The 21,449-nt window shown below is 36.8% G+C and overlaps 1 protein-coding gene across 12 annotated transcripts in view; it reads left to right on the top strand.

Moving 5' to 3' along the window:
* The first annotated feature begins 659 nt into the window (after nucleotides 1-659).
* SLC35F5 (solute carrier family 35 member F5) overlaps nucleotides 660-21,449 on the top strand; it is a 31,321-nt gene continuing 10,531 nt past the window's right edge. The window contains exons 1-16 of one of the 12 annotated variants that reach the window (XM_085227653.1): nucleotides 665-776; nucleotides 1,569-1,687; nucleotides 3,011-3,081; nucleotides 3,731-3,806; nucleotides 6,344-6,448; nucleotides 7,190-7,331; nucleotides 8,662-8,805; nucleotides 10,464-10,526; nucleotides 11,999-12,080; nucleotides 13,395-13,585; nucleotides 14,529-14,610; nucleotides 15,313-15,400; nucleotides 15,945-16,009; nucleotides 16,337-16,441; nucleotides 16,902-17,061; nucleotides 19,049-19,139. In XM_085227653.1, the coding sequence (XP_085083779.1) occupies nucleotides 7,197-7,331; nucleotides 8,662-8,805; nucleotides 10,464-10,526; nucleotides 11,999-12,080; nucleotides 13,395-13,585; nucleotides 14,529-14,610; nucleotides 15,313-15,400; nucleotides 15,945-16,009; nucleotides 16,337-16,441; nucleotides 16,902-17,061; nucleotides 19,049-19,139 (1,206 nt within the window). In that variant the 5' untranslated portion in view covers nucleotides 665-776; nucleotides 1,569-1,687; nucleotides 3,011-3,081; ... (1 more) ...; nucleotides 6,344-6,448; nucleotides 7,190-7,196. Of the gene's footprint in view, nucleotides 777-1,568; nucleotides 1,692-3,010; nucleotides 3,082-3,730; nucleotides 3,807-3,850; nucleotides 3,942-6,343; nucleotides 6,449-7,187; nucleotides 7,332-7,440; nucleotides 7,570-8,661; nucleotides 8,806-10,463; nucleotides 10,527-11,998; nucleotides 12,081-13,394; nucleotides 13,586-14,528; nucleotides 14,611-15,312; nucleotides 15,401-15,944; nucleotides 16,010-16,336; nucleotides 16,442-16,901; nucleotides 17,062-19,048; nucleotides 19,140-21,449 lie in introns of those variants that run through there. The other 11 variants (XM_085227651.1, XM_085227647.1, XM_085227654.1 and 8 more) reach the window with 11 other exon arrangements.

Consider the following 21,449-nt stretch of genomic DNA (forward strand, 5'->3'; position numbering starts at 1 on the left):
GTCCCCAAGTTCTACAGAAAGCATGAGTTCTAGAGGGCTATTGTTTTACCAGTTTTAATAAACGAATTTTGTCTACAATTTCCTTCCAAAGTCGTGAAGTCAAAATTCAGTACAAAAGCCCCTTACTGCATGTTTTGGCTCGAAGGTAGAAGAGTAAGGACCGAAGGACAATGAATCAATACAGTATTATAACATATACTCGGAACGCCTTAAAACAACCAGGTGATCTGAACCAAGAGCTAATTCACCGCATTTCCAGGAGCGCTCAGACCACAGGTCTGCATGACACGCCGGTTTCAAGCTCCGAACTACTCCTCCAGCCCCCAGTTCGTGCTGGGACCGTGTTCTGTTCCTCCGCGGTGCTCATTTATTCGACCTCATCTCCCCCCAGCGTCTCACTGACGAGACTGCCGAAACCCTCGATAACGACTACGTGGAGGAAATCCTCTTCCATCGCGGCTGCTCCCGCTCCCGTCACAGGGAACCGCGGGGCCGCCCAGCCCCTCGCTCGCTGACGGGGAGCGCCGGCCGCGGACTTCCAACGCCGCAGCCGAACGAGCCGCGGCCCCGAACGCTTCCCGACGGCAGGCCGGCAAGCGGAGCGCCGAGCGCCTCGATGGGCCCGGCCCCGGGGCGGGGCGGCCGCTCGCTCGCTCGCTGCCTCGGGGATGGATTCTCGGCCGCCGGTATCGGCACGCCACCATCTTGGGAGGGGGGAAGGAAGGGGCGGGCCGCGGGCGGTGCCGGCGGAGCTGCGGGCCCTGCGCGGCGCTCAGGTACCTCCGCGGGTGGGGGGCGGCCGGCGGTGCGTCCCGGCGGTCGTGCGCGGGGTTCGGGAGGCGGCTGGCGGTCCCGCCGCCTGTCAGACCCACCGGCCGTTGTGGGCGAGAGGCTCCCTGCCCGGCTCCGCGGCGCCGAGGGAGCGAGGCCCGATCCGCCTCGCTCCGCCGCCTGCCCCGAGGGCGGCTTTCCTCTTCCCGTCGTGCGCGGCGGAGGGGCCGCGCGTGTGCGAGACGGGCCGGAGGTCCCTCCTCGCCGTCCTTCTGTCCGCTTGTCCTGTCCGGCTCTCGCCCCTGCTCGCTCTACGCGTGGCTGCAGGGACGGACCCCGCGCGTCCCCCTTCACGGTCCCCGCGTTGCTCTCAGCCTTCCACTGCGTTCTAAGCGCGTTCAGGGAATTCGCTTCCCCTTCCTCTGTTCGTGCCGCTTTCACCCAGAGACAACTGGGCCGGAAGGGAAGAGCCCGTTCGGACTCGTGTTTGTGAGAGCGGTGGTTTCGCGGCTGCCCGCAGGGCTCGGCCTTCGGAGGGCCGAGGGGTGACGTGCGACTCTAAGGCCGGCGTGCCGGCCGCTGTCAGAGGTCCGTGGCTGTTTGTGCTGTGACACACGGCGATATGTTTAGGTCTCGCTTTCGATTAGATGGTGAAGTAGATGTCGCTTGTTCCTAGTGAGCTCTAAGTGTGTAATTACAGGTGTCTAACAGACGTCTGTTGCTCTGCACGTGATTACATCGAAAGAGCTTAGGCAGCCTGACGTTATTATTATTTTTTTTCTCTTCTGTTCTTGGAGGAAAGGAAGAACCAGGCAACATCGGTCCTACTTGCCGGCTTTCAGCCTGAAGCTGCCGTGTATGATTGATGTGGCGATAGATGTCCATGCCCAGCAGCACGTAGTCATGCTGGGATGCTGTATGTATGTTTTCCAGTATTGTATGCAAGCAGATTTCTAAAGCATCTCTTTATGTAAACTAAGTTTTAACTCTCTTTGTTGTTGGTAATAGAATTAGAGTGTTATCTTTGCATATTTTGGGCTTGTGTAACTGTTTATGTAGCTGAGAAAGGTGATCTTTACTTGCAGCACTCAGTGTTGGCACGAAAAGCTTTAGTCCTTAAATGAGGTCCTTTGCCTCATTGTATTCTGCAGGAAGCTTGTCCCGAGTGAGGATTACAGGGCTTCAGTGAGCACGGCTGTCAAGCTGCATAAGCCTCACCTCTCCATCTCTTCAAAGGCTCTGGCTTTTACTATCATCCAGTGGTACCTCTTGAGAGCATAGGTCAAAGCTGTGTGACTAACATTGCTGTGATGTGCATTTCCAGATTTAGAAGGATGAGTTTAACATTTCAGCCAGTTTACTTTCAGCTTTTTTTTTTTTTCTTCTTCTACTAAGAGGCAATGCACTGTTTCTGTTTATCTTATCTTGAAAGTAATCAAACATGAAATGAGAATCACCTGATGGTGACAGTACATGTTCAAGGAGTGGGGGTTCCCCCAGAACTTGTGGATTGGAGCAGCCAGTAAAACTGGAAAAACTAAAGCTGTTCCTTCTGTGGGTAAACCTTGGTATGTTGTCTTTCATATTATATTTACACAAGATTATTTTACACACAAGGAAGAATTTCAAGTTAAGTTGCTCTCTTCGTAGTTGGTGACTGGACTTCTCTTCTGGGTATCGTTATTCTTCTGAAATACTTCTTTGGGAGTTCAGTTTTTTTTCATAAAACCACCTAGAGGCAATGCTCCTGTGTTAGAATGATTTTTCAGTTCTTTTACTCGTCGGGATCTCTTTCCTAATCATCAGTATAGTAAAAGCGCTTACATATCTTGTGAACTTCATGTGGTTTTCTCTTTTAGGATTGAACCTTTGATGGGGGGTGGGCAGCAGAAAAAGTGATGATGTGTCCGCTGAAATGTGTAGTGCTGTAGAAACAAGTTTGCACATTAAGTATCACTGTAGTTATAAGTTTGTGTCCTTCGTAGTCACTTCTTGCCCATTCAGTGTAATAAGAGTTGGGTGAGCTGTTAGCCTTCTGGTTTCAGTGTAAGCAGCAAGCTGAGCACATACTGGAGTTACGTAGATACTGTTTTTTAAATCTTTTTTGTTTTTGAGTACCATAAATTGAAGTGGTGAATGAAATGATATAGGATACTGTTACTATTTGAAAAGCAAAATGCAACAACATGACAAGAATTGATAAATGTGCTTTTTTCACGTGTTTTTTTTTTTTTTCTAGAAGATCTTCATGCAGCTGGCTGAGAAATGGTTCCACAAGATGGCAATCCCAACTCTAATACTATTAAAATGGTAAATAAAATTGAAAAGGCTTAAAAAGGTAGCCATAATAATTGCTGAAAATTATAATGATATTAAGAGTTGCATTTAAATGAACATTCCCTTAAATATTTACATTCACCCAGTGTATTAGAAGTCATACAACATGGAAAGTGTATTTCCTAATAACGGAAACAGAAAGCAAACAAAGGCTAAATTATCTGCCAGATGTAACAGGCTGAAATATTGCATTTACTTATAACTCACCACTTCTGTTTAAACTATGTGTTTTCTGGTAGCTAAAGTTTATCATAATTCTATGCACTTCATTAATTGAATATTCTGAAAGGAGAAAGCTTTGCTCTTCAGGAGGGGTGTCTGGTAGAAGCAGTATTGTTGGCTTCCTTCTCATAGGAGCCGCCTGCATTCTGTTAATAAGGAAGGAAGGGACAGTGATCTTTGGAACATACCTTACAGTAAATGATCCTGTTTTCATGCAGTTCAGTGTGTCTTACTAGTGTTTTGATTGGACCAATTGTTAAGGTTCTCTATCTATATGCCTCTAACATATAGAACTTGAGCTGCAGTTGATGCTAGCTGGACATTTAATTTTAGAAAATCCTTAGCAAATCTAAGTGTATAATACACAGTTTTTCAGAGCTTTTTTTTTTTTTTTCTGTAGGAGATTATCATCACTGTGACATGATCTGTCAAATGTGTTAGTGTTTTCTGTTTGTGTTTTACGCTTACTGTGCAAGGTATGTATGAGTCAAGTAGATCTTTCTATATTCATTTCTATTAGAATTAATTGCTGTCATTGTGCAGAAGCCAAATATGGAGAAATGTGTATAACTGTGTTCCACTGCAAGTTTGGGAGTACTTGTTCTTTATCAGTAAGTAGGATAGCGTGTCTAAAACTTCCCATAATACTGGTTGGTATCGCTTTCATTCTGTGTGAAGTGTTACTTTCTTTTGGTCACCTATTAGCTGGAATATGCATTTTACTGCACAATCGAGACTTGTTAGTTGTCTGTCCTTGAGCTTTTTTTCTTCTTATGAAAGAACGATTAATTAGGCACTCAAAAATGTTAAGGAGACACTGTGTAGTCAAAAGAGCAAGTAGTAGTTGCTATTACTGTAATGTAAGGCATACTGTAGCATTTAGGAATCAGTATGTTCTTTTTAATTTGAATTTTTAATCTTGTGTATAAGTAGGAAAGAAATGATGTAACCTATTTATGCTCTGAATGACTTCATGTAACCCTTAAGCCACAGAGTACTAGAAATTCCGTTGTCCTTGTCTCCACTCCCACTGAAAGATCCTAATGCAAGTGATTTGTGGAAGCCTAACAAGCAACTACAGAATGTTCAGTGTCTCTAGGCACAGGTTGTGTGCTTTGGAGCAGTCTGGTGTGAACAGAAGAGTATTGGGTACGGGCATGTCATGTAGGGATCTCAAATCCATTAGCCAATTCATGCCTGTTTCCACCTACCTTTCCTCTAACTATCCACAGCATGTAAGTGGTGAAAGGATGGAGTAGTTTTCTATTTCTGCAGTATCTTAGCACTGTTTTTTTGTCACCCTGTAGCTCGAGAAGGAATTAGACTTTTCTTATAGATCCTTTATAACTTTTTGATGCCCAGCTTCAATTTTGGCTGCATGTAATGCAACTGTGTGAATGATCTGTAGGCTATATACAACAAAACTTAATATAATGGTTGGGTGATTAGTCATAATAAAATGGCGACACAGCTGGTACACCATAGTACACAGTATCTATTAAACCAATTCCTTAACACTCAAAAACCCTCACAAGATTCTAAGCACTACAACCTTCTTGTTAGACTGCTCAGATTTAAAATAATATCCCTATTTTTTCTCTTTGAAAACAAATGTTTTCTCCTTTATTCTGTGTTGAATAGAGATTGCAATTCCTTGCAGAGTCTTTCATAACTTTGCTCCTGTCCTACAGACTTTTGTCAAACCCACCATTTTATCAGGAAAGCAGAATAATTACCCAGAACTAATGCCCACACATGGAATGTCTCAGCATAGATCTAGTAGTATAATTATACTTCAGGAACTCTGCTTGGTAATCTTTTTCTTTGGAAATAAGCTCTTCTGAGAAATGGAGTTAGTAAAAGTGGCAAAAGTGGCAAAGACATGAAACAAAAGTGGGAAATAGGGTCGTGATCTCAAAAGCATTTTTGCATTCTAGGGAACCTGCTTTGGCAGGACAGTTAGACTAGATGGTCTCCAGAGGTCCCTTCCAACCCCTATGGTTGTGTGATAAATAAGATGTAAGTGATTAATCCAAAGAAAAGGCTTGTCTGAAAAAGAAAAATTAAAAAAAAATCACGCAGCTTCCTCACTGAAGACAGTGGCACTGGCACGGTCATAAAAAAAATGCATTAATAATGAAAAGACAGTGAGTGATTGTTAACTTGTGGAAAAATCAAAGTGTAATTTAAACTCTTGTAACTGTATTAACAGAGCAGTTCATCTGTCTTTACCATAAGAGTTGGGATTTGCTCCAAAAAGGTGAATCACTCTTCGGCTACTTGACGATGGTGCATGTTTGAGTTTTTTATGCTGATAAACAGCAAGAAACACTATATATTCTGTAGCAAATAAACTCTTAATACATTTTATTAAAATAGGCAAATAAATTAATGTTAATCATGGAACTGCCATATGCATATGTTACTGATTTTCTAATGAAGGAGAGACATCCAACTCTGTCCCATATCTAAACTTGTATTTGAGACTTCTAAGGATAAAATTTGAGGTTTTCCTAAGTTTAAGACTTAAAATTGGGACTTGTAAGGCAATATGACAAGACTGAATCACTTTCTGGTAACATTACTGAAAATAATAGTGCATGTAGATCTGTTGTGCTCATGATTAATACTTGAGTTAAAACACAAGCAGGATTAAAAACAAGGGTTTTTTTTGAAAGAATTTATTGAACTCTTCACACTTAATGAAAACACTAAATTAACATTGAATTTTAATGCAAACTGCTGCAAAGTCAAGCCCTCTAAAGTCAGTTTGTGCTACTATTTTGGCCAACCCAAGCAATATCAGTTCTGTTTTCTTGTGGTTACTCTGTGCTTTGAATAAAACAGAAGTACTCTGCCTTGTGAAAGAAAAGGAAAGAAGGTTGGTGTATGCACTGCTGCTGTGCTCATCTCCTGCACATAATTTTACTGTTTTCATTCTAAATAATCATCTTCCAAATGCAAATTCTTGCTGCATGCTTCTGCTCTTTCAGTACTCTTTCATTTTCAACAGAAACAGTTGACCCGTAAGCATTTAAACCCAGCTGTGCTTTCCTGATAGTTCACCAGAGTTGCTCTCATTGAGAACTGTTGCTACTGTGAACAAATATTTTCTAAGGTCTGTGAGACGTGTATTTGAATTTAAAAAGGCTTTTGTATTTAAAAATCTGAATGTCAAGTTGTAATTTCTGTGCAGCTTTCATAAGGCACTTTTTTGCTAGCTGACAAGCTTAAACCTAATTTGTAGGTGTAGTTCTGATTTCTCAGTATGTGAAGTGTTCTTAGGTGGCTATTGCTATATGTAACATAGCAAAGTCACTGTCAGAATCGTAGCTCTTCGAGCTTTTCCTTTTAACAGGCAAAGCATTTTTTTGCACGCATGCTTACCTGTTGTTTGAAAGATTGCCTATACCTCATGAATTATCAAATAGATATTTAAAGTTTGAGGTGCATAAGTCATCTGTGTTGTTTTTTATTTTTATTTTTTGTCAAATGAATTCCTTGGAGTATCTGAATTTACAGAAATGCAGTTTTACCTTACGCAGAACTTACAACGTGCTTTTGGAATTTGCATGCTGCATGCTTCATCTGCTTGCTTCAGTGCTAGACCAGTAGATAAATTGTTGAAAAGCCTAGATTTACTTTGTAATCATTCCTCAGATCTCTCTGAAAGTCTCATACCATATCTGTCAAAGACAGACTTTTTAGTAAACATTAGCATGTATCTCCTGGCATAGTGGGTCCATCTCATATATTTGAAATGCTTTGGGTTTTGTTTGTTTTATTATTTAGTTTTTATTTTATTTTAACTTGCTGTTTGTAATCTCCTGGGTTTTATTCCTTTATTAATACTGAATAGGTTACAAATGGTGTGGGTTTTTATCATGAATCGAATGAGCTCCCAGAGCAGTTCATCTTCTCAGCGTAGAAGAATGGCTCTAGGAATTGTCATTCTTCTCCTTGTTGATGTGATATGGGTTGCCTCTTCAGAACTCACTTCTGTAAGTATTGCTCCATGCATCTTAAAAGAATCCTCTTTAAGAGGAAAAGCTCAGAGGGAATACGGTCCCTCACACTCAGTAGGTTTGAACCTCTTTACGTTCTTTTCAGTAAGGGGAAGACAGTGGCCTTTAGGTTACTGAAGTCACCTGTATATGCTACAAGTTATGAACAAGCTCAAGTTGGTGACTACTGGCTTCAGTACAGAAGAAGTTAATGACAGTTTTAAAACAAAACAAAGTAAGCTCATGAAAATGTACTGTAATTAGGGAATTCATTTTGTTTACTGCCATTTTGATTAAGTAATACCTAAACTTTATGTGAGTAGTAAATGAATTGTGGCACTACAGGTTAGGTGGTATGGTAGACTTCAGTACAGAACATCCACAAGTCTAGGATCCAAGGCCTTGTGTGTTACGGAGTTACAACCTGTAATTGTGGAAAAGTTTGTGGTAATTAGGTCATATATTCAGTCCAACAACTGGCCTGGAATTTACTTAACATTAATTTTTCGGACCTTAAGCAGAGCTTTAGCAATAGAAATTGAATTTTTAATAAATTCTAAATTAATAAATAATTCAAGTTCCTAAACAGTTGGAATTATGGTCATTATCAGTTTTGAAATGAGACATATAAAAGTGTGTGTGCATTAGCATGCTGTTATTAATATGACATTTTTTCCAATGACCTGGTGGAAACGCTGCTGATACTGAAATGTTACTGAAAATAATGTTTTCTGGTCTGCAATTGCTGCGTTACTGCCTATAAAATTGGTCTTTTATTTAGGAATATTTGCATATAAGTGCATTTTTAGTCCTAATTGAGTTCAGTAGCAAAGCAGTACATTGGTTAGTAAGTAAAAAGTAGCTTTCCTTTGGTGGTGTAGTACTTTACAAGATGCTATTTAAGATGGTTTGGGGAACGGTGTCCCCAGAACAGGTAGGACCCCTTGTCTTTTGATCGTGGTTGCCAAGACTTGGAGCATTGATATTTGGAAACCAGACTGTCCTGTTTTTGTTATACTTCTGTTGCTCACAGACTGCTGCTTAATCTGTATCTAGAAATTAATTCAAAACACAGAACTTGATCTGAAGCTCACACTGTTTCTGTAATAGCTTAAGAGATGGCAATCGAGCATTGACAAGTTACAATATGTAATGTATATCTTATACTGAATGAGAAGTTGAAGAGTTATTTTTCAGAAGTATTCATTGTTTCATTCTTTGTTATTTCAACTTCATTTATTTATATATATTTGAAACTGTTCATTCACTGTCATGAATTCCTACATAACCAGTAATTTTGGATACTGCAATTATTTTCTTTCCACAGTATGTTTTTACGAAGTACAACAAACCTTTTTTCAGTACATTTGCAAAAACATCTATGTTTGTTCTATACCTCTTGGGATTTATTGTTTGGAAACCATGGAGGCAACAATGCACTCGTGGTTTTCGTGGAAGGCATGCAGCTTTTGTAAGTATTTTAACTTTGTAACTGCTTAGTGTTGTAGAAGTTTGTATAGAATAATCTAAAATAGGCAATCAAAAATTGCATGCTTGCTTAAATAAATGTTTTAAGACAAGCATTTACAAGCTGAATCTGGCACAGGCAGAGTAGATGATCATAATAGCCTCAAGAGTAAGAAACTAAAAGTAGGAAAGTATGAAGTATGTGAGGAATCATGAGAAATGCTCTACTTAGCCAGAGCTAAACTGGCCATTTAGCCTTGTAGTTAATCTTAAATGGTTGCAGGAGATGATTCTTTTCAAGAAGAGCTGATGAGCCTCACTGCTGTGGGCCCTTCTACTTCCCCTACATCTGTAACCAATTGAATTAGTATTTGAACATAAATTTTATTAATGACCCTTTTTATTTCTGGCAGAACTGTGAACTGTTTTTTTTTGAAGAGATTTTGAGGTTTTTAAAGTTGTATTTAGGAAATGTTGTAGAGCCATGATTTTTTTTTAATCGTTTTTTTTTCCGTTCTTAACCCTGTACTTGGTAACTTTAATGCATGTGAATGGCCTTCTGTTGCTCAGCCTAGAACTGGGCACAGTTTGTGCTAGAGTTCTAAAATTATTACAGAAACAGAGGCACTTTCTAAGGAAGTGAAAGATGTTGAAGAGTACTTGTTCTGTGCCAGCATTTCAGAATGCTGAGCAGCTGGACTCAGGAAGCAGTAAGGCATTCGGCCTGATTCTATTCTTGCACTCAAATAACAGAAAAGGTGATCTGAGAATAACATCTCTTCATAGAAATGAGCTGTATGAAAAGAACTCATTTCAGTCCTTCTGAATATGTCAGACTTCACTGATAGCTATATAACCACTGCACGTACAGCTATCACTGAGTGCAGTGCTGTGTCGAAGGTAATGATGCAATCATTTTGTGAACTGATTTTTTTTGCAGAGCCTTTTTGTTTTTCAAGCAGTTTATATTTATATTTATTATATATTATATTTATATTTATTATAATTATATTCAACAATGTAATTACTACAAGTGCCTTTAAAATACCTTGTGTTTATCAACCTGAACAAAAACGGCAAACTTACGGATTGTTATTTCAACTGTGATTGTTTAGGTAAAGACATCTTACTGTAAGCCCTTTTCTACATCAAAAACTTCATTTAGCAGATACCATTTATTACCAGAACTGTAAAACAACCAACTGCCAATCAGGGAACAGGGGTAACAGCCTTGTTAGCTTGTGGAAAGGAAGAGGAAAAATAATAGCTGACCTCATCCCAATTGAAATCTTGTTAAAACTAAGTCAAGAGTTCCATGCTTTTATGCAAAGGAGTTTTTTCTCAGTAAAAGAAACAAAAAGAATATTGTAATGTATGTGCAATAACTTAGGGGAGTGTCTCATTAACTGAACTTCTTAAGTTTTGGCATTCTAACAGCCTGATCCTGCTGGGTACCTGGGTATTGCATTCAGTGGGGTCACTCAAGATAAAGGGAATTGCTGAAATTGAGTTATTTTTTTGAACTTCTAAGCCTAGTTGATTATTGGAGTGGGGATGATGTGGAAGGAATTGTAACTATGAAAACTATGGGAAAGACATTAAAAAACTTGATCTCAAAATAGTGTCACCATAGATGGTTATATTTAAGGCTCTTTTAATTAGTTTGCAGATGCTGAAGGTTATTTTGCTGCTTGTACAACAGATAATGCTGTAAACAGTTCTCTGGTAAGTTCCTTAATTTATGAAGGTTGGTGCTTTATACTTTAACGTGACACCATTATCCTGACTTCTTGCCTTTAAACTGTGATCTACTTTTATGTAATACCTTTTGGCAAAGAAAAATAGTAACTTAAATATTACTAATAAGTACTGCAAATAGTGTTACTACACGTTATGGGAAATACAGATTCTCAGCTCAATGAAACATGTATTTAAATGTTTCGGTCGTACTTTATGAAATAAACATTTATATTGCAACATGCAAATGTTTAGATATTCAGATCAGTAGCTGCCAAAGCAAAATGTTGAGAACCAGTGGAAAGCCAAACAACTTTCAAGACAAATAAACAATGTTCAGTTAGTTGAGTATCTTGTATGCTGTGTTACTGCATTGCAGTTGGAGAGCAATGGACTGCCTTCTTCCTTCCAGTGGATGAAGTGTTGCAGTTTCTGAATCAAATGCCAGTACTGGTATTCTGCTGATAAGCCAGATGGCATTTTGTAGTGATTTTCATTGTCCATAAATGACAATTTGTTATGCTTCTGTTGCTCACAGACTGCTGCTTAATCTGCATCCAGAAATTAATTCAAAACACAGAACTTGATGTGAAGCTCACAGTTTCTGTAATAGGTTAAGGGATGGCAATTGAGCATTGACAAGTTACAATATGTAATATGTATCTTATACTGACTGAGAAGTTGAAGAGATATTTCTCAGAAGTATTCATCAATTCATTGTTATTTCAACTTAATTTATTCATATTTCAACTTTATTTACTCATCATTTATTTTATTAATTTAGAAAATAATCTTATTAATTTGCTCAATGCATTAAGATCACCTGACCCCAGAAATAGGATTCATTGTAAAACAATTTGGCATTAAACACTCACAAAAATCCCTAATTTAGGTCCTAAACAAGGAACCTAATAAAAATGCAGCTACTGGAACATTTTTATTATTTCACTCCTACAGCTAATTAATTTAATTTTAATAAGCAGCTTAACTCTTGTCTTGTTGGAAGTTTGTTGAAACTCCTGCAAAGTAGCTTGAATACCAGAGTTCTGTTCCCAGACATGTATTTTGACCTTTAGTTGTAGTTCACCAGTTTCAAATAGATCCATTTTTATATGGATATGCTGTATTTTCTGTTTCTAGCTTTGTGTTTGGACAGAGGCTATAGATCTATGAAACTTCTGTGTTTTTTGAGTTATTTTCTAATTTTAAATCAGTAGGTTTTAATTTTTCAGGGATGACCTTTGTGTTCATGATGGATATATTCAAAAGCACACAGTTGTCAGATGCCAGTGTATTGAATGTAATGTGTAGGTAATATATGAGCATTCTTGACATTCAATTAAAAATGATTTTCTTAGTATTCATCAGTCTTTTCTTGTGTTTAGTTTTGAAGAATTTAATTCTGCTTATAATTTAAATATCCTGCTTAATTGTATTTTACTTACACTGCATCTTTTCAGAGCGAACCTTTATATGTTCCTGTAAAGTTCCACGATTTGCCAACTGAAAAGAGTGGCAGTAATAATAATGATACAGAGAAAAGTGAGTAAAGATTTTCTGGAATGCTGAAATGCTAATTCTTTGATTTATTTTCTTCTTTGTTGATATAACTACTGTCATGTTGCAGGACTTACATTTTTCTTCCTTTTCTTTCTCTCTCCCTCTTCCCCTTAAATCTCATGATGCATGAATTGCAGTCTCATATTTACTTTCAGGTAGAGAAAACATAGGCCTGTTGTTCAGTTTACCTTTCTTGGTCACTACAGATCCAGCCTATGTTTATCTCAAGGGACCAGCTGGGTTCAGTACTTGTGATTCTTTCCTTCTGGGCTTGTATGACCAGCAGCAGTGAGCCTCTGGAAAAACAAGCTATTGTCCTTTTTAGAGCAGGAGCAAAGCAGTCAAAGTAAGAATTTTACCAGTCTATGTGCATTCTGATTTTATTTGAGCTTTACTATCACGTGATAGTAGCTGAAACAGGCCTAGCTGTCCCAGATAATTAAAGAAGTGTTGGCTGTCAAAGAGTCCAGTTGTCTGATCCTCAGCAAAAGAGTCCCTGGTTATAAAGGGGAAAGTCTCTTTGTTAGTTTCGAAATGACATCTTTAGAATTGCTTTGTTAGGCTCTGCTGTCCTGTGGTAGCAGGTACCAATCACTTGATGATTGCTTTAGCTAGAAGGTTGTTTTTTTTTTTTTTGTATTTTGGAAAATGAGGTTTCATATCAAATCATGTTAATATTTATATGTAGTGTGTAATTTTTTCTTTCCATAGGAAAATAATGCTACAATAATCTTATAAATTAAATCTGGAACTGTCTGGTGTTGATATTCTGATTAGTTAGGGATTTCAAATGAGGAAGTGACCTTGTGATCTCTGCTAAGCTTTGACAACTGTTGGACACTCTTATACTCTGAATAACTGGCCTTGCAGTTAGGTATAGTTGTGTGTAGTTTTTGGTTAACTTTCTTTATTAGAATCTTGCTTGTAATATTTATCAGTACAGAATAATCCCTAACTAAAACTTCATTGTTGTCTTGTGGGTATTTTTGATAGGAAAGATGCCGTTTTCAATGATGTGGGGTTGTTTTTGTTTTTTTGGTTTTTTTTTTTTTTTGATAGACAATTGTACTGATTTAAAGCAGTAATTGTGTTTTGCCTCAGTAGCAACCTACCAAATGGCAAAACAGTTCTGTAAGAAATAAAAAATAGTAGGAAGTCTTCTATTTGGATAAAAACTCGTCATAAATTGGGATTGATTGGGATCAATCAATTAAAACATCATAGTTTTATTAGCATGTTGTGTTGGCTTGAGAAGTTAAATGATCACATGCAACTTTTTTCTTTTTTTCTCTTAAGCTCCCAAAAAGCCTCGTGTGAGGTTCAGTAATATCATGGAGATTCGGCAGCTCCCATCGAGCCACGCACTGGAAGCAAAGTTGTCTCGCATGTCATACCCAGCAGTTAAGGAGCAGGAATCGATATTAAAAACTGTAGGAAAGCTCACTGCAACTCAAGTAGCAAAGATTAGCTTTTTCTTTTGCTTTGTGGTATGTGCTCTGTTTTTGTTTTTTTGTTTTTTTTTTTTTGTTTTTTTTTTTCTTTTCAGAAAACTGTAGATGCGATTAAAAATTGTACAATAATAGTGAAAATTATCTGTATTGAGAGGAATTGTTTTCTTTATGCCTCTTTTTCTGAAAAATATTGTCAATAATAAAACCTGCCTCTTGCTGAACATAAGCGTGCAACTCCTTGAAAGGAGGATAACAGAAAGAAATCCTGGGGTTCTAGTTAGCTGTAAGGTCAGTTGTAAAAGATATACAATGATTTCCATGCTTTCAGGTCCTATTGTCGAATATTGGATATGTAACTCCAGATTTTGCTGCATTAAACATCTACACAGGCTTCAGTGAAAACAGTCTGAATGTATTTCCATGTATACACACATGCAGATTTTCTAGACTGAAGTTATTACGTTCAAAACAAATCCTTTTCATCCCACTCATGGATGCTGCTAACAGCGTGTCTGTCTATTTCTTCTTGGACAGTACAACTAGCCTTGTCTAAGACTTCAGAGAGTAACTTTCTTGTGAATCTGAGGTTTTCCTAATGAGGTGTAAATGAAGAAATGTTTAAGCACTTGCTGCTTTTTATATTTGAGGGAACTGACTGACATGAATCTTTCCAAAGTTTTTTGAAGCATTAAGTGTAAGTGTTGTTTGCTTTTTAGAACGAAGATTAAGCTGACTAATGTCCCATGTATCTCTGGAAATTTCTTTGCAGCCCATCTGCAGTAATTATCTTGTTTTGCAAGTTCTTCAAGATAGAAGTACCTTTAGATAATGTGTTACCATTATGTTATTTAAATATGTTGAAGTTCTGAAGTATATTACTCCATTATTATACATGTAGCTGAATGTGGTTGGTTTAATTTTGTTCTAATTTTGTCTCTGTCAGTAATGTAATCACAAAATTATTTTTCTCATCCTCCAGTGGTTCTTGGCAAATTTCTCTTACCAAGAAGCTCTATCAGATACCCAAGTTGCCATAGTTAATATCTTGTCTTCAACCTCTGGTAGGTTTCAATTACACAATTAGATGTGCATTATAAAGCTTTATAACATATAATTATTTTTGGTTGTGTACGCATTACTTGTAATGCTTTAGCTGTGTTTTTGGGGAAACGATGAGGCTTAAAACTGTTTGAAAAAATCTATTTTAAATGTCACTATGCAATTGCGAAGTCTTAGGCTTTCTTTATGATTTCCCTGCCTTTTGCTTTTTGAGGAGTGTATGTGTGTGTGTCTATAATTAAAGTACGTTTGAAGGAAGGTGGTATAACGTTTGTCAAATAGATAGAATCCAGAGTGAAGCTATCTTGGTAATTTAAAAGAAGACTTTTTGGGTGTATAGATCTTAAACCTAATCTAAATATTGTATATATATCCTTATAGTTTTTTTGAAGGTTTCAAATATGAGCTTTAAAATTATATTCCTGTTTTGAGTTGCTTTATAAAAAATAATTTAAAAAACACACTGACTTTTCAGGCTGTTTGTTAGTATGTCAGCTCTTCTGGGTGTGTGTATTCATTTGTTCATTTGAGGATTCAGATCAAGATGTATTGGTTTCATAACAGTTCCATTTAAAATGATGGGTGCTAAGATCATGTATTTGAAATGAGTGTGTGAAATATAAAGCATAAAGTATCAGTGCTGTTTTCTGAGCAAACCAGTAGCAAAACTGAATTGTACAAACTCTTCTCATTTTGTCTTGCAGGGCTTTTTACTTTAATCTTAGCTGCAGTCTTTCCAAGTAACAGTGGAGATAGATTTACTCTGTCCAAATTATTGGCAGTTTTTTTAAGGTAAGATAATGCAATAGAGCATTTTATCAAAAACTCTATGATATGCTGAGAAGGCAAACATACCTATGGTGTTTGTGACAATATACTGATGTGCTTTTAAATCCTAGCTCCTCAGAGAAATTGAGGAAAATGTCTTTTTAAATACTGCATATTGTGAACAGTTATCAGGTTCATGCTTGCATAGAAAATAAGATTAATCAAGTTTCTGTTGGAAATGTGTGGTTACTTTTTAAGCTCTGATTTCTCAATGTATAATGGAAAAATGGAGGTGACTTGACATGTGATGTCTTGTCAGCCTGCTTTATTAGATGCCTGGTGCATTGTACGGGGGAGTGGTTTCTTTTGTTTGTTTTATATCTTTGGATCAGGTCTTAACAATATAGTATTTCTTTTGGCTGTGCCAAAAGTCAGTTGTTATGGTTAATTAAGACCATGAAAAGGTTGAACTCTTTTATGAAATTTTTCTTCTTCTTCCTTTTTTTCATCTTTTTAAAAAATCTTTTGTGTTTTAAGTAGCATTTTGCATTTCTTCTTTTTTTGCTAGCATTGGTGGTGTGGTACTTGTTAACCTTTCTGGATCTGAGAAATCTCCTGGAAGAGATACAATAGGTATTTACTTACTTTATAACTGTAGATTGTGCGGTGATGAGTACCATCTCTTGATAATACTCAGGATCTTGTACTGAAGTTTGTTTCATACTTGACACTTCACAAACTGTCTCTGTAGGTTCAACTTCTAAAGCTAGTTTATAGCTTAACTGATTCAGTGTTTACATTTTTGAGCTTTCTGCATTTTCCATATTCTTTACATAGCGATGGATTCCATAACAAAGAATGTGTATCTCTGACAACTTTGTAATAGGTATGTTTTGAATAGCTGATCCTAATGCATGTGACAAGTGACGTGTCTTAAGCTGGTGTTTTTCATCTTCACAGGTTCCCTTTGGTCTCTCGTAGGAGCAATGCTGTATGCTGTGTACATAGTGATGATAAAAAGAAAAGTAGATAGAGAAGATAAACTCGATATACCAATGTTCTTTGGTAAGAATAAAAACAATGTTATTGAAAGTTTTAATTCAGTGTGATTAAATTCTTTGCTTTCATGCAATTAACATATATGGACAGTTAAAGGGCTTAGAAGAGCAGTGGAAGTAGAGAAGGCATGCTTTTGCCATGGTTAATGAGTACTTAGGAAACTAGTTGTGTGAGAGGTTTCTTGTTTGTACTCCCAACAATCACAGATAACACTACCTGTAGGAATGTGGACAGACTCTTTTGATTCAGTGGATTTCTTTCTTGTCAGTTTCAAAACTGTAAATATCTGTTCTAAGTGGTGTTTGTTAGTGTGAGGTAAAGTTTCTTACATTCCTCTCTCTGAAAGACTTAAAATCTTGATTTGTTGCATATGTATGTGCGTTGTCAGAATAGCAAGTTCAAGATTTCAGTTGTTGATGCTGAATGATATTTAATTGTATTAACTTAATATTGCTTTTATACTCAGGTTTTGTAGGACTGTTCAATCTACTGCTGCTATGGCCAGGGTTTTTTCTGCTTCACTATACTGGCTTTGAAGCATTTGAGTTTCCCAGTAAACTGATATGGATGTGCATTGTCATTAACGGCCTTATTGGAACAGTTCTGTCAGAGTTCCTCTGGCTATGGTATGTGCTATTCATGTAAATTTCACAGTATAAATTGTCTTAACTGTGACAGCAAATATTGGGATGTTAAATTGGTAGGATTTTTGCTTTCTAGCTTGAACTGCAGGGTGTCATCCATTCAATCACGATGTCCTGTTTAAGAGCTGTTTAAAGAGCAAGTGATGTGTGTTATATAGAGAATTTATTAAGATATTGTGTGCATAGTTCACTATGGAACTCACATTTTGAGATGAAAAGACTTGGTAGTATAGATTCACAGTAGTGATAGGATGGCATGAATTTCTATTTTAACAGTTCTTCTGAGTTTCTGAGACTGTGTGGAAATATGAGTCAGAATCCAGCAAATAAGTATTCTGTAGCTGATGTGCTTGTTTAAGTCTTCAGAGAAATACTGCACCAAATCACATTAAAATGCTTTAATCACCAAAGTATGGTAATTCATACATCAGTCTACCTTTTGTTCATTTAATGATAGGATAAGTCTGGATTGGTCTGCAGCAGAGGGTGGAACAGGAGATTTTTAGGTGAAAAGCTCAAAAACTATAACAGATTTGAAAACTTTTGTGTATCTCCTGGAGGGACAGTGTTATTTAGGAAACTTCATAATGATGTTTTTATATTTATTGGCAATTTTTTAACCAGTCCTAGTTGAAAAGTATTGCAGAATATATTCTTGTCTAACTTTGCTTAGTTTTTTGATTAAATACTTTTGTGATGCTAATGCCTTCATATAAGGTTAGTGTAGACTACAGGATTGGTTGGTAAAAAGATTAAATGCAATTTCAATATAAGCAAAATTAAAAAACTAACAAAGACAATGAAAACACTGTTGGCTTGTCTCAAAATCAAGTACTGGCATGGAGGTAAGAACGTGTTAGCACTGATTTTCAGTGCTTCTCAAAGATGAGAAGAACTGACTTTGTTTTAAACAAAGAAATAAAAGAATCCAGATACCTTTGAAATGGAAAACCCCAGCCCACTAGTGACCGTCACTTATTTGAAATGGGTAGATAGCATCTTGTATTCATTTTCTTCACATGGTGGAATGCACTGTTTCATAGAGAAGTGTTTGCTAAGGAGACTTACTTTATACTTGACAACTTCTGCCTAGGGCAGTCATATTTTAATTGTATTGTATGCATTTCACTTGATATCAAGGTGGCTCAGACAATTAAACTTATTTATAGAGCATTTGGGTTGCATCAAAGTGCAGAAGTATTATCTCAGATCTGTAGTTGCATATACTTTTGAGGGTTTTTTTTCTTTCCAACTCTATTCAGCAAACCGTACTTTGCAAAACTGAACACTGCTTGCAAATAAATTTGGGAAGAAAGGTTAGTTTTCTGTGGCTGCTACTGATACACGCACACAGTTTTGTTGTTCTGTCACTTAAGAACAGAAAGAGTGATTTATTTATTTATTTATTTTGCAACTAAATGATTTAGAAGTCTTACGTTTTTTGCTTATGTAATATGATGAGACCACTTGTACCAAGCAGAGAAGTCTCACTGAAACTCAGAAGAATGATTTGAAGAGTGCACTGTAGCAGACACAGTCTGTTAACTTAATTTCTCTACTGGTCAAAAATATTTATCTTTTTGGATAAGATTTCTTGACACAGGTAACTTTTTTTTTTTTAATTAATGAGACAGGCAAGTTGGATTTAATTGCTGAAATTAAATTATTTCAAGATGGGAACACAATGCAGATTTTTCTACTTAAAGTCACTGTGTGTGAGGTAGTGCATCCTCAGGCATCTCAGAAGATTTGTATGGGAAATAAACCCAATTCCTGAAGGCATCAGTAGCTACATATGAAGTGTATATAGTTTGTAAATCTTTGACAGTATGGATGTCACAAATTCTGATTATTATAAATAACTGAAAGTTAAACTTAATCAAATTCCTTCTGCAGCTTGATGTATTACTTTAGTTGTCTTTTGACTTTGAGGTAAGACTTCTTTACTATTTTAATTATTATTTTCTAGGGGCTGCTTTCTTACCTCATCACTGATAGGCACACTTGCTCTAAGCCTTACGATACCTCTGTCCATAATAGCTGACATGTGCATGCAAAAGGTAATGTATTGCTAAGTTTTGAGCATTGGTAACAGATTCAGATTTCTCTCCTTTTTTTTTTTTTTTTTTTCCCCAATTCAATGGCAGTGTTATTTTAAATGATGTATAGAATAAGTAGTATGTTGCTTTTACTGTCATTTGTGAAGAACTGTTGAACTGCATTATAATTAATCCTTTCCTTATATTGATAGCTATAGTAATTTTGCACTTCATCACTTGCATACTTTAGTGTGTGTACATATATATGTATATGGATATGATTAAGATGATGCTTGGATGAAAAGTACCCTAAGTCATTGATAATGCCTGGTGAAATGCTGTACTGTAACAGGAATTTTTCAGAATTAAATACAGTGCATCTTAAGGCATTGACAGAATTGCCTATCTTGAAAATACTCAATTAATGATGAAATCAAAATCCTATATGTTTATTGCAGAGGCATGTAAAAGCTACCAGGCTTGATTGCACATTGTTAGGCTGTCGTGGATGTTAGGCTTTCATGTAACTGTCCTCAACTGAAGTTGGTAACTTTCAATTCTTGCTGAGCTAGTAACTGTGGATAAACCCTGTGTACAAAGGGAAAAAACTCAGATAACCAGTTTAGAATAGAAGCTACATGAAGTTAGCTTATATTACTCTTAAAGCTTTAACAATGTTTTTCTTCTTGTGCTGATGGGGTAGAATTTTCAGTTTTTAAGTATTTATGCATGAATTCCAATTCTGAATATTTGAATTTAATATTTAATCAGTGGCAGAGAATATAAAATTCTTCATTTAATATGAATAATTATTATTTTGCATATCTTCCAAGCATACAATTACTGTCTTTTTGTCTTTAAGTTGAAGCCAAGGAATTGTTTCTATTTCCTGAAGGCAGGATCAGTTACTTGTTTCTGGTCTTTACTTTGGATTTAAATCCATACTGTTAAAAATTTAATTTCCAAAGTTAAATTTTAATTTGGAAGTTAAACCATCTGTTTAACTTTTTGGAAATAGCTTTCAAACTCATTTTCTTTCTAATGCATTTATTGTTCAAGTGATCTTCATTGAAATTATGATAGTGACTTTTTTTGACAGGGCATCCCCCCCTTGTCCAACATGGCTCCAAGTTTCACATCTCTCAGTGTAGATGCAGGTGTCTGTAGCATTGCTAACCTGTAAGCATTGCCATTGCATGCTTGCTTGCATTTTGACCATTGGTAACACCTGTATTTCATTTACATTAGGGGTGCATATACCTGTGTGGGATGGAGAGGCTGCAAGAGGGTGTTATGGGTGGCTTTTTTTTTTTTTTTTTTTTTGATTTAGAAAGCTGGAGGTAAAATTATGTGCCTGGTGATGTGTTCTCTGGGCTGAAAAGTGTGAATTGGTCAGCATTTGAGCACCTCAGCCTAACTACAGTCTGTGACCAAAGTACAAGAAGTTAAAGAACTGGGATGATAAATCTTCATGTGAATCAGGAAGGAACTTACTCACATAATAGCTTAGCTGAAGGTGGTAGAAGTTAAAATGACAAAACTATTCAAACTCAAAACAAAGCATACAGTACTACTCCTGAAATTTCAGGTAGACCAATGGTTGGCAGTCTGACTTCTGTATGCTTACACTGCTTTGATTTTTCTCTTGACTGCAAATATGGCTGTGTTGAGTTTTCACACAGGGCTTACAATATGAAAACATGAGGAGACAAAAATTCTGGCAATATCTGGAATATAACTTAAGCTGAGTGTTTCCTGAGTAGTATCTTTCCTGAACAAAAGTGGCTCGTATGGTTATCTGTGGTAGTACAACCTGTGACTTGTTTTCATTTAAATATGAGCTTTCTTCTATTTCTTTTAGGGTTGTACTTTTTTGCACAACACTTACACAGAAGAAATTAGTCAATGAACTTTGCACTTAGAATAGCTCATGCCAAAAAGAACCCACCAAAGTTGTATTTCACTCTTGCCTAATGTCAGTGTGGATTTTGAGGAAGTAAAGCAGAAAAATAGAAGGATAAAAATAATAAAGGGAAAGTCAAATTAGAAATTAAAAGGAGAAACAAACCCTGAATAAAAATACTTACGTGGTGAACATTCAAGATTCAGTTTGTTTTTGTTAGTATTAGCTAAGTATTCAACATGGAAATACTGCAAAAGCTTGCAGTTATTCCACCTATAATAAAGCACTTGCTGGTAGGATAAGTGCATTCATTTTGCTGTTAAAACCTGCAGTGTCTACTTGTGATATAAACTGCAACAAGGATGTAAATAGTTCATGATATATATTAAGGAAACAAATGGGGGAAAACATAAATTTCATATTTTAGA

Source organism: Meleagris gallopavo, chromosome 7 (genome assembly GCF_905368555.1).
Source record: "Meleagris gallopavo chromosome 7, MGAL_WU_HG_1.1, whole genome shotgun sequence".
In the NCBI taxonomy this organism is placed as follows: domain Eukaryota; kingdom Metazoa; phylum Chordata; class Aves; order Galliformes; family Phasianidae; genus Meleagris; species Meleagris gallopavo.